This window comes from Magallana gigas, chromosome 1, assembly GCF_963853765.1.
Source record: "Magallana gigas chromosome 1, xbMagGiga1.1, whole genome shotgun sequence".
Classification (NCBI taxonomy): domain Eukaryota; kingdom Metazoa; phylum Mollusca; class Bivalvia; order Ostreida; family Ostreidae; genus Magallana; species Magallana gigas.
The window spans coordinates 7097919-7110930 of NC_088853.1; the positions used below are offsets into that span (position 1 = coordinate 7097919).

The 13012-nt window shown below is 31.3% G+C and overlaps 1 protein-coding gene across 3 annotated transcripts in view; it reads left to right on the plus strand.

The window, feature by feature from the left end:
* LOC136274621 (transient receptor potential cation channel subfamily M member-like 2) overlaps positions 1–13012 on the plus strand; it is a 34529-nt gene that overhangs the window by 4604 nt on the left and 16913 nt on the right. Inside the window, exons 4-12 of one of the 3 annotated variants that reach the window (XR_010713074.1) lie at positions 2209–2371; positions 4394–4541; positions 5709–5823; positions 6489–6606; positions 7900–8162; positions 8466–8573; positions 8661–8729; positions 8828–9003; positions 10641–10779. Coding sequence is in view for 1 of the 3 variants with exons in the window: in XM_066081932.1 (XP_065938004.1) it covers positions 8880–9003; positions 10641–10808; positions 11004–11103 (392 nt within the window). In the remaining 2 variants the exon portion in view is untranslated. Of the gene's footprint in view, positions 1–2208; positions 2372–4393; positions 4542–5708; positions 5824–6488; positions 6607–7899; positions 8163–8465; positions 8574–8660; positions 8730–8827; positions 9004–10640; positions 10809–11003; positions 11104–13012 lie in introns of those variants that run through there. The other 2 variants (XR_010713076.1, XM_066081932.1) reach the window with 2 other exon arrangements.

Consider the following 13012-nt stretch of genomic DNA (forward strand, 5'->3'; position numbering starts at 1 on the left):
TAAGCGAAAGGGGGGGGGGGGGGCAGAACTAAAATAAAGGTATTGGAAGTTTACAGTGAACCCCTACCAACAATTTAGTATTATATCTTGCATATGATCTTGTAAAAATGGTATTAATAAAAGTACACTGTCAAAGATTAAGTGCATGAACAAAATAATTTGGATACTTTACGGTGGGTTTTTTTTTTTTTTTGTTATTCTACCGAGTGGCCATATGGCACATCATCCTTTGAACACCGATAAAGCCATTGTTGCTCATGTGAGCGATGTGGCCCTATGGGCCTCTTTTTCGATCAATTTAACACGTCAATTTAATTCTGTGGTCGCTCAAGAAAGAAACCAGAGACTTTGAAATCTATAAACTCAAGTACACACGTAAACTGTCGATGGAGACAAAAACAAGCATTTGTCCCAATAGTCAGTTCTAAATAAAGAAAAAAAAACGTCATTTGTCGGCGATCTGATTGCGTTTGTTGTTGGTAAACAAGTATGAGTTTTGAACTTTGATTTGATATAAGAACTGTGATGAAACCAGATCTAAAGGAGTTCATTTGTAGACTAAAGGCAATGGAAGCTGAATGATGAACGCATTTTTAAGTTTGATCACAATAAGCAAATAACATGTAAGCATTTTCTTTATACCCAGCAGACGTATTTGATATAATTTTACATAACAAATCACAGAGGTATGGCTTTATTTAATATCAGCCAATCTAAACAAGAAATTAGCCTAATCAATCATGTATTGTCAGCGTGGACAATCGCCACGCTTGATCAATTTTTCACCTCGGAACACTCATAAGAAGGTAAGCAAATTTTGGAAGGTGCTAATGATAGGTAATTGTAAGTAATACAATTGAATTGGTGAATCATGCAGTTATTATTTTAGTGGCTGAGCTTATTCGATTACCCAAACAGTCAACCTGTGTGACTGTATAAAAATACAAAATCGACGGTCCGAAATTACAAAAGGGCAGTAGTTTTCCAGAAGTAAAACGATGACTAAAGTGATTGTTTTGAAACATTAATGGAAATGAATACAATCGCGCACTATAAATTTTAGAGCTGCAAGACAGTTGCGCCAAAGATTTGTTGTGTGCCATATTTTCTTGTTTTACGTTTCTTTGTTTAGTAGGCTTTTTAAAACCAAAGAAAGAACGCGTAAAGATGATACTTAGATCGATATATCTACATTAGTATATTATCTTCTATTTCTTAAGAAAACCAATTGTATTGCATGGCTCTGTAGGCTAAAATTATACATAATCAGTTGAGTACCAATTGATCAATCGGTCGTAACTTTCAGCAGACAAAGTTATTAAGGACTGCACGAAAAAAATCATGTAAATGTCACAGTCAGATTCTCATATAAGGTGAATTGGCAACAATTTCTTTTAGCTGACGTACGTAATCAAAATGATTAAATTACTTTTACTAACTTTTTTAAGACTTTGATCATTTTGGGAATTATCCAAATATAACAAAAAGAAAACACGTTCTCCAATGGCTATAAAACAAATATTCATTGGATTTATAAAGACGGTTTATGGTTTTTTTTTTAATTTAAATCCAAACTTTTCAAACTTAAACGATGTATCTACAGTGATTTTGACAATACAGGTGATGGAATCTAACACATAAATTAAAAGAAAATACGCTTAAATAATTTTTTTCCCATAACTACAATATCATAATTTAAAACTGATTGCATCAGACCACCTTCTCCCCTGAAATGACACTGGAGATTTCAGTAATAGTTAGCAGGAGAATTTACAAGATCTATTTCTTCAAGACAAATTGTAAAAATATCATTTAACAAAGCAGTTACTTTTAACAGACTGTTCATTGCCATTTTTTAGAAGTATATTTATATAAACTAATGGTAGTCGTTTTATATACGTTTTATACGTTTTATTAAGTGTTACGTTTTATACACTACATTGCTAAGCGAAATACATATAATAGGTAAAGTCATTAAAAAAAAATTATAAAGATAAATCTATGTTTTTTCGTATTAGTTGTTGTCATTGTAGGACTTGAAAAATGTTAATTACAATTAAGTTTTTGTTAAATGACATACAGTGTGTCAGTCCTAATAATAAATATATATAGTTATGTTTTTATTTTTCAAAAGGTCGACGTACATATTTGAAACTGGTTCACAAATTGATGTGTAATTTGATTTATTTTTTTTTCTTTTGAACGCAGAACACCAATGACAATAGGAACGAAAACAACACTACTATGGAAATCACTAAAGTAGTAGCTGAGGTAAACACTACACAAGGGGAAAGCGACAATTTTTTGTTGGAATTTGAAAAATTCGTTTCTCAACAAGACGTTGCCTTCTTTAGCGAGAAAATGGACACTAGTAAGTCCTAAGGCAAATAACTGGTTGTAAAAACATTTTCATAAATAAACTTTTAAAGAGCATGTTTGTGCATAAAGTTGACTCATGTTGAAAAGAAAACAACAACGTTGAATGTTGCAGAAGAATTGGTGAGATCTAAAAAAAAAATTACGTTCCTTTGGTACTTAAACAAAGCGAAACATAATCCAAAATATCTAACGTTTCTTGGATTATTTAATTTAATCGATTTTGATACTTGACTTGCCAAAAAAAGCGACAGTACCGGCACCATAACGAAAACTGGATGTTTACCACCTTCAACAGGATATATACCTTTACAAATTATACAATGAATCAAAAAAATTACAAACTTTTTTTTCTTTTTTTTTATGTATTTTTTGTTATAGTATAAAATATATTGCAAATTTTATTTTTAGTGATATGCCAACAATACTTAAAATGTAAATATTATCAAAAGCGTGCATCTATTAGTGGACAACTTTAACGTTTTATTAGCCATTATTAGATCACCTGAGTCACTACATTAATATCGGTCTTGGTCCGTCTTTGTGTGTCGTTCGTCGTACGTCGACTGTTAACAAATTGTAACCACTTCTTGTAAACTACAAGACAAATTTTTAGCATATTTGCTTGGAAGCATTTATGAATAAGATAACTCTAAATTATAATTTATTTAGGGCAGGACTGTTTAGTTATAGCTTATTAAATCTTACAATTTTTTTTTTATCCAATGTAAAATTCGAAAAAAGAAATGCATGATTAGATGTCCATGGAGCATTTCCCATAAAAATTGTTAAATTTATGGTCCCTAGGTTAGGAATCACGGACAAAAGGCGATGCCAATGTATGTTGAGAATTTGTTAAATCTTAGAAAATCTCCTTTTTTCCTTTCACAGTAGTGGGATATAAGATAAATCAGTGATACCAATGCCAATCAAATACCATTAAGCTCTCCATCAAAATCGTTATACCCATGGGTCCTGTGTTAGGGGTTCGGGGCCTTGGACGGTATCAATATAGTCTTTTAGTGAACCTGTATCTAATCATACAGAATTATCTTCTCTAAATTTACAGCAGGGGAAAAATGCATGTTTCTAATGTCTGTCAAGACATTTACCAAAATTGTCAAATTCGTGACCCATGAGTCAGGTGTTAAAGGCCTTGGCCTGGGAAAATATGGCCGCATAATGAAAATGCTAATTAAATTAAAATCACCTAAACTGAATGTTTTTAAAACGATAACTTTAATATCTAAAACTTTGAAATTCACTGCTTATGTTTATTTATTTGGGGGATTGACAAATTTAATGTTCATTTTATGTTTTTGAAAATAAATTGTATGTCTGCTGTGTGCATTATAAATAAAACAGGTTGCGTAAAATGCCTGCAGGAGTTACAGTCAGATAATGTGTTGACACTACAAACTGAATCTTTAAATACAAACATACGGCTCCCACTTAAGGGCTGTGGTGCTCAGATGATTGTCAAGGTCTGTGGACCTCTTATATTAAGAACATAAATGTAATTAAATATCGGCTTTGAGGCACTCCCTGTTAAGTGTAAACTTGTAAAGGACATTATTTCATTATATGTATTTTACAAGAGAAGTTTTGTGCGAAACCCTAAAATTTGATCCTAATTTCAGGTTAATTGAAATTTAACTGTAAAATATTTTTATATTTTTGGGATGGGTAAAATGTCTTTAAAAAAAAAGAAGGACGTTAAAAGAATGAAGAAATACGTATGGCGTTAAAACACATTTCTAGGTGGTAAATATCATTGTCAATTCATTTAATGTAGCTAAAAAAAAGTCAAAGTATTTATTACTTTGATTTCTGTTATAAAAAAATTACTTTCGGAATACCTCAACATTTTTGCCTTTTGCTCCAGTTGGATATTGACTGGAATGTTTTTTTTTTATTTCATTAATCTTAAATTCAAAAATGAATATGTATCATAACAACAAAATACGAAAAACCTACATTACCGACTATGATGTCAAAAGTTTGAACATTATTGTAGAAATGCCTGTTCCGGTAGCTATCATCGTCTGTGAAGGGGATTTTAAGACCATTGAACACATATCCCGGGCACTGGAAAACGAACTTCCAGTAATCATCATGAAAGGGTCTGGAATGGCAGCAGATCTAGTGTCAGAGCATTTGGAAAAGTACGTTTTATAATCTTAAAATCACATTTTTCAGGTTACTAGGAAATCAAGCCAAAGAATTTCAACGGTTCTAAATGTTAAGTTACCATTGTGTAAAATTGGTTCTTCTTGCTAACTTCTAACTTTCAATATTTTTACTATATCGTCAATCACATGTTTTAGTGTTGTGTTTATGGACGCATGTATATTTACAAATGAACATAATTACGTTTCATTCATAAGTCCCGCTGAATTAAAAAGTGATATGTTAAATTAATCATAGATGTTACCAAACACTAGATACATATATTAACATTTATCTCACTGAAGTTTTGATATGTCGAAATGTTAATGCTTCCTTATTGATTTCACAATGTGTAGAAAGTCGCTTGTCAATACTACGTACATTATGACGTCATAATCAACGTTGACATCACAAACTGCATTCTATTCGTTAGTATTTATTCAATGTATCGTAACAACTAAGAGTGAATTATATTGAAAGAATAACAGCTTGTCTTCTTTACAAGGATGTTGTTGTTAATACTAGAAGTACAAAGTTTATTTATATCAACATTCAGCATCAAATATTCAGCAGTTTTTAAGGTTCATTTATTTAAATGACTATTTATAACCTAATCGTCTGGAGGAGCTCCCTGCTGCGTGTAAACAACTGAAAGAAGATTTTTTAATGCAGTTATGGATCTCGGAATGATGCATTTCAACCAGCAGTTAATGTTACATGTAACTTGAAGGGAATGTACCTGGTTCGTTGCTATTGTTATCTTGCCTTGTACGAAAAGGCATTCATACCATCAATATCTTATTTAAGATAAAAACAAATCATAGATTCTCAGAGCGTTAAAAAAAAGTATCGTTAAAAATGCACGAATAAATTATCTTTTATGGACTTGTAGCCTCACCCCCCCTCCAAACAAAAGAGAGAGAAAATATATATATATATATATATATATATATATATATATATATATATATATATATATATATATATAAACGAATGGGGAGGGTTACATTAATGTTGATAACGAATGTTACAGGAAACATTTAATAGAACTAAGCTTATCATTTACATTTACATTATGCAATAATAATTTTCTTTTGATTTGCGTTCCACACCGGAAGAATTAAACAAAACTGATCCATGCTTAAAATTTGCCTTTTTTGTAGTCCTCAATTATCGCTGAAAAAGAAAGCTAGTATCTTGTTTGGCATTCAAGTTGGTGATGAAGAATACAATGGCTTAGAAAAAAATATAAAGTCGATTGACGAATATAGGGATTTGGTAAGTTTTAGTTATAAGGAATCAAGTTCATTAAACCAATTCATTTTCAAATTTGGCATTCAAGTTGGTGATGAAGAATACAATGGCTTAGAAAAAAATATAAAGTCGATTGATGTATATAGGGATTTGGTAAGTTTTAGTTATAAGGAATCAAGTTTATTATACCAATTCATTTTCAAACTGTAATTATAATTGTAATTATACGTTAATCATTTCAACATGTGTTCATGCATATTATGATATAGATTATCAAACCCCCCAAAACAAAGATATTATCTTCGTTTTTTATAAAATGAAATTAAAAATAAACGCAATTATTGCGAAAATTACTCGCACGACAATAAGAATGGTTTAAGATATAATTTAAACCAAAGAGCAAACATCTTGAAATTTGTTCAGTTATTCTTGATAAAAAAAACATCATCGTTAATCAAAGCAAAGCCCAGTTACAAATTGATAAATTAAAAATATGTCGGTAATGTAATGTACCTATTAGATTAGAATAAGCAAAAAAAAAAACTACCATAAGCTTAACTAAAGAAAGACAACATACATGTATATATCTGAAAAATAGAATCAACAAGTCATTTGGTATTGATGTATATGCTACGATATAGAACCAAAAGTAGACGATTACACAATAATTCTATATTATTGTATTTTAGGTCGGAGTCTTTGACCTTGATCGAGATGATCCACTTATGTTGTCCAACATCGTAGGGGAGGCAATCGTGAGTTGCTGGTCAATTGAAAACATCTTCAAGAGAGAAACCAAAGGTGGATGTAATTTGACATTTGACATTTTAATCTTAAAACGAACTGTTCATTAATAATTATAGTTTACTTAAACACTTCAAACGACTTTTTTCAAAAGACAAAGTTCCTCTGTAAACTTAAATTATTTAAAAACCACTAGACAACTTTGAACAAAATAAACACTGTTATAGGAGTGATGTCTAATTTTTTTTTAAATAATTCTTTACCCATATAAAATTCTATTTAATTAATGTGTATATCTTCAAAAATATACGGACGAAAACGTTGATTTAAATTGACCCTGCAGATTTTATTTTTAAAATGGTTTTCAATGCATTCCTAATTCAGTTGTAACCTAATATTAAAAAAATCTATATCAATGCATGCACATTTAACGATTTGATTCTGACAATTAAATGAAAGCATATTAGGTTTTTACTTTAGAAGAATTTTACCCTTTCTGTATTGAGGCACGTAAGACTTGTTGGCCAAATTTTATAAATCAATTGGCCGTAACAACTTACGGGATCAACGTTTTAACAATTTTTTTCATCATAAAGCATTCTCAATTTCCTTCGTAAATTAGGAAGAAGTCGTGGTGACAATTTTTTCAAATGCTGTGGCCATCCATATATAATTAGATATATTTTGTGTGTGTCAAAAGGCATATAATTTTCAAAAGTTTAAAAAAATGTTTTGGACATTGAATCTTTGCAATTAAACAAGTCAAAAGTAACCTAGTTTTAGATATTTCATCATTAAAAGACCGGTCCACCCAAAACAGACTTCATGTCTTTAGTAGCTTTTTTAAGTGTCAGTTCCATCAAATTGTCACTATGACCTTGATAGTTTTGAGGGTTGTAACGTTGCAATTAAACATTAAAACCCACACTTTAATTGTGAATAAGGTTTTTTCTCAGGATGGGGCAACCCATAAATGGAAGGCACAATTAAATTTTATTAGTTATTATCAAATGACGCCTAAATCGTTGATTGCATTTTAAAAAAAAAGTTTATACATTTGATTTCACCCCCGCAAATATACAAATTGTGCACAGAGTGTATAATGACATAGTCCTTTGTTTGACGAGATGCGTATTTCATACGTATATAGTCATGATAATGCAGTTGAAAGCATGATCGATACTTTTTTTCTATTACATTTCGCGTTTTACATGAGTGAGTTATCCTATTGAAAAAGAGTAAATTTGATGTGAAATATTTAAAAGAAGTTCCATAACCTTCAAAATACCAAGTACATGACCTCTACTTTTCAGGATCTCATTTTATGAATTTGATTTTTTGTTCCGTTTTGATAAGGTACACAGAAAACGGCGATTCAACAACCTGGGTCAAAAACTGGCACAGATGACAAAGAACTCAAGAAGTATTCTCTTGCATGGAAACTTTTGCGTACCGATTCCGTAGACCTAGAGTTTATAATTCCTCTTTTCAATGAGTTTAAGGAATCAAGACCATTTATATTGAATCCAATGTATTCAACTCCAACTTCTCTCCCATTATACTTCTTTTTTGGATACCAGCTATTACAGGAATCTGATCTAATGAAAAGATGCGGACCTGTAAGTAATAAGTTTTGTTGTCTAAATGATTTTTGAATTCGATTATTCATTTTTGTTACTTTTTTTAACAATTTGAATACACTTTACTGTTCTGATATTCTAAATGCAATTAGAATTGGAATACCAAAAAAAAAGAGAAATATCTTGAATGCAGATGTAAAAAAAATAATAAAGATAAATGTGCATTCTAAATATATTCAGGCTTAGATCACTTTTTTTGTAAAAATTGAGTAATTGCATATATGGAATTTAACATTAAATGCTAAAGTATGATGGAACTATAAAAATAATCTTTTAACACAGATTCTTCTCTTGGAGGCATTGAAGGCAAATCGATGTGACTACGTGAGGGTTTTGCTGGACCAAGGTGTGGACTTTGATAGAATATATCTGCCTGAGTTGTATGAGCAGGTATTTGTATAGGTTCTTGATAAAATGCTTGAATAGTTTTTTAACATTTCTGTCCACGTTAAACTGAAAAAAAGTTTCATTTTACAGACTGTTTCGTGCCAAGATTGCGATTTTAAAGACAACACCGATTGCCTTCATATGCAGTGGATTTTAAAGGTTGGAGTCAACTAAATTTGATTCTATCTTTTTAAATGTTTATCGTTATCAATACAAATTCAGGCTTGCATATCATTTTTGAAATGTTGTTTTTATAGCAAATACAGGTAAAAAAAAGCAAAGAAAATTTGCCACAGATACAAATGTTTGATGGAAAAAAAGAAAAAAGGGGGAGACAAATGGAAGGAAAAACAAAAGAAGAAGCTTAAAAAACTTCCAAAGTCTGTAGCAAAAGCATCAAGACATCTGTGTAGAAAACTTCTACGTTACAAAGGTGAATTAAAGGTGTAATTGTATATCACTGGATATTTTACACTTACGAGTGTATGATAGATAGATAGATAGATAGATAGATAGATAGATAGATAGATAGATAGATAGATAGATAGATAGATAGATAGATAGATAGATAGATGAATAGATAGATAGATAGATGGATACAGTACAAGCTACAAATACAATTTTCCAGTGTGTCGCATGCTGATTGACGTTTTTGAATCTTGTTGTTAGATCCTTATTAATCACTGTATTGTCCACAGACTTTTCCGTTCTTCCCGATTTACTTATAGCTCACGGTGGTAGTGACCAGTCAGCTGAGGATGCTCACATCTCTATAGCAACGGATCTTACCTCCAGTTTTTGTGTTTGCTCTGCTCATGTTTTGGATTTTCCCCTCGGACTTTTGATTTTGCTCTATCAGCACATGTCATTACAATTCTTTCCTATCCTATATAACATTGTGTCAATCTTATTGCATTGTGCGTGCATACTATTGTATAGTGCGGATATCATATCAGTTTCATTATCAAATTAATCAGGGGTTTTTTTCGACTTTTAAATTGCGAGAACATGTACATGTCTATAACCCGACTTAACGAGACCGGGTCTAATTTGTTCTGCCCTTGATTTTGAATGAAATTTTTAACATGAATTTCTACTGATATAATTATTATTTTAAGATAAAAAAGTAAGAAATTTACCACACCGTTTGTTTAGGAGGTCATCTCAAAGTTTGTTAATTTTCAACATAGGACCCTATAGGATTTTGCTTGAAATGTATAAATTTTGCACATTTTTTACATTTTTTTAAAACTTCTGCCCTAGGGATTTCTTTTTCTGTTCTACATATTAAAGTTATTGCTAAAAGGTATCAAATGGTCAAATAAAAAAAAAACCTTTTACCACCTGGTTTGTTCCAGGGGTCTTATCAAAGTTGGTTTTGTATGGCCTAATTTCCTAGATGTGTCAGATAATGGCTATTTTTTATTTGACAAAGGCGGAAATGGTGATCTTTATAGTATTATCAAAACATTCAGACGTATTTAAGTTATAAATAATATATAACATCACATATTAAGGGTCATTAATATAAAATACATGGTTACTCTTTTGAAATATATGAACTAAGCTATATTTAGGCGGGTTAAGAAAACGTGACAGAGGGCTAGGCTTGCTGAACCCTCTTCACGTGTTTGACCCGAGGCCCAAATATAGCTTAAACTTCGAGACATGTATGTTTATTCCACAATATAACATTAATTTTACGCATCAAACGAGCTATTTTTAACAAATTTCGCTGAATATCTGCAGTTGAAACTATCACGTTGTGGCGTCAACCATGCAAAAAGATGACGTCACAATACAAATGAAACGCTGCGCGAAAGCGTGCGTACTCGTTCTGTACTCGGCCTCGTTAAATTATGTTGTATATTTATCCATTTTCCAACAAAACAGCAAAGCTTTCAATATTTTATATATTATATATCTAAAATACATTTGACGTTTGTGTAAATGTCCATTATATTAGGTATCAGACTGATTGAAAGGTCATGCTTTTCGAAAATTAATACAAATAAAGACAACCGTCATCTTTTATGTTATTTAGGCTCATTTTTGTCTCATGTTGTATAGAATCAAAAGATGAAGTCAAGAAGAACAAAGACAAGACTAAAGCAAAAGAAGACAGTGATAACAAAGGCCCAATCTATTTGAATATTTCCGATATTTTACTTTGGGCAATATTCGCAAATAGAAGAGAATTGGCTGAAATATGTTGGCTCAGAGGAACAGATCAACTCCGTAAGCTGTTTAAATTTTTAAAGTTAACATTATATTATTCTAAACTATGTTCTCAATGAGACCTTATCATGTATTTACTAGAATGGTAACACAAGGTTAAGAGAATGTTTACTTGATTTTTTTCATAAACATTAAATTGTATATTTTGAAAAGTGCAAATGTGCAAATATGTAAAATGCCGTTTTGTCTTTTTAGTGACGGGACTTATATGCTCGGCTATGCTGAAAAAGCTTTCTAATAAGGCCAATAATGTCAAAGAGCAGGTTTTAGCAAAAGATCTAGAGGAACATTCAAGGTATAATATTGACGTTTTATTGATAGTATATACGAGGGTTCTGAAAACTGAAACAAATGGCGTCATCAGTACATGACACAGAACAATTAACCATGTACCATTAAGAATTGATGTAACTTGCATTTCTTGATATTGATATCAAATATGTCTAGGATTAATATAAGTATCACGATGGAATATTAGATAATATATATTAATTTTGACATGCGGTGCAATGTCAAAAAGGCCTCGATTCAGCGTACGGTAATGAAAATCGTGCAAATAAGCACTTCTAGAGGAATTTTTTTTTAGCTCACCTGAGCTGAAAGCTCAAGTGAGCTTTTCTGATCACCCGTTGTCCGTCGTCCGTCCGTCCGTCCGTCTGTCCGTCTGTAAACTTTTTTACATTTTGATCTTCTTCTCTTGGCCAAATTTGGCACAAATCATCCTTATAAGTAGGTGAATATAAATTGCAAAAATAAAAGGCCAGATTGTATTCAAAGCGGAGAAAACCTCGAAACTGTAAAAAAGGGGGGTGCATTTTAAAAAAAATTCTTCTCAAGAACTACTGAGTTAATCTTAACGTAATTTAGCATAAATCATCCTTAGGGAAAGGAAAAAATAAATTGCAAAAATTATAGCCGAATTCTGTTCCAAATTTAAGATAATTGCGAAAATACTAATAAAGAATGGCTCGTTATTCCATATATCGTAGACTGGCAACTATTTGCGATAGACTGGTCTTATGACAAGCATCGCCAGTCTACCGCATCTCGAAAACGAGGTTCTTTGTTTGAAGCTGGCAGTTTGTTGTGCAACAGTTCACGTGCGAATATAATCTATGAAACATGGAAATAACTTTGGTGCCAATTATTGTGAAGTAAATTGAGGTTAAATATTTCAACGCGTTGTCATTTTCACTTGTGAGGGTGGATTTAGCTTGTTTTGATTTTTTTGTTTCATTTTGCTTTTTAACTTGGGAAACTTTGTAACATAGACTTCGGTAAATAGGCAGTTGATTGTTTACCTGCGAAAATGATAAAATCTGATACATTAACAACGTACTAAAGTGCATTTCCCTCCGTTTTTATTGTTTATTAATTTCTAATTGTGTCAACAAGGATCAAACAAGGGAGCGACTTTGGTTGAGATAATCGATTTTTGATCGGTAACTTCACCGGAATTTCCTCCGAAAGAGAATTTGAAGTAGCCATGTATTCCGAGTTCGTAATCGTGTAAATTAAATCCAAAGACAATAAAAAGATGTTTATGAATTTGAAAAGACGTTTTCACAGCCTCAGTTAAACCCTGTTGTGATTAATCACCCGAGATTGTCTTATCTTTAGAGGTTATAAATACGGGTGATGCAAACACATATACCGTGCATTGAAAATTTCAATCGATAATCATTACATTTCTTGTTGATACTACAATTAGAAGGTAACTTGTAATTATTTAATAACTCTGCCAAATTAATTCAAAACCGTTTGTTTACAGTTATCTTCAAAACTAAAAACTGTTGTAATTGGGTCATAGGGTAGGACTAATTTCTCCAAAATACACAGTGCATAAACTGATTTTGTGTCACCTGGCTAACTCAATTACATAACATTTTATCTATATAATGTATGAGTTCATTAAACAAATGAAATTGGATAAGTTTTTAAAAGTTGCCTATCATTCTACGACTGACGCTGAAATGTTTGTTGATCATTGGAATTGTCTTAAATTGCTAAACATTATATACTTGTGTATAGAAAAATCTAAAGGATGATGTGCTATACCTATTTTCTGGGGTCCTTTATTATTTGATAAATTATTTGAAATCTGCAACTATTGTGGTATTTTTCAAACGAGTAAATAAAAACTTCTTTTAAACAGTTCTGACACATTATAGTTATGAGGATATCCGTGCATTATCATTATTTTA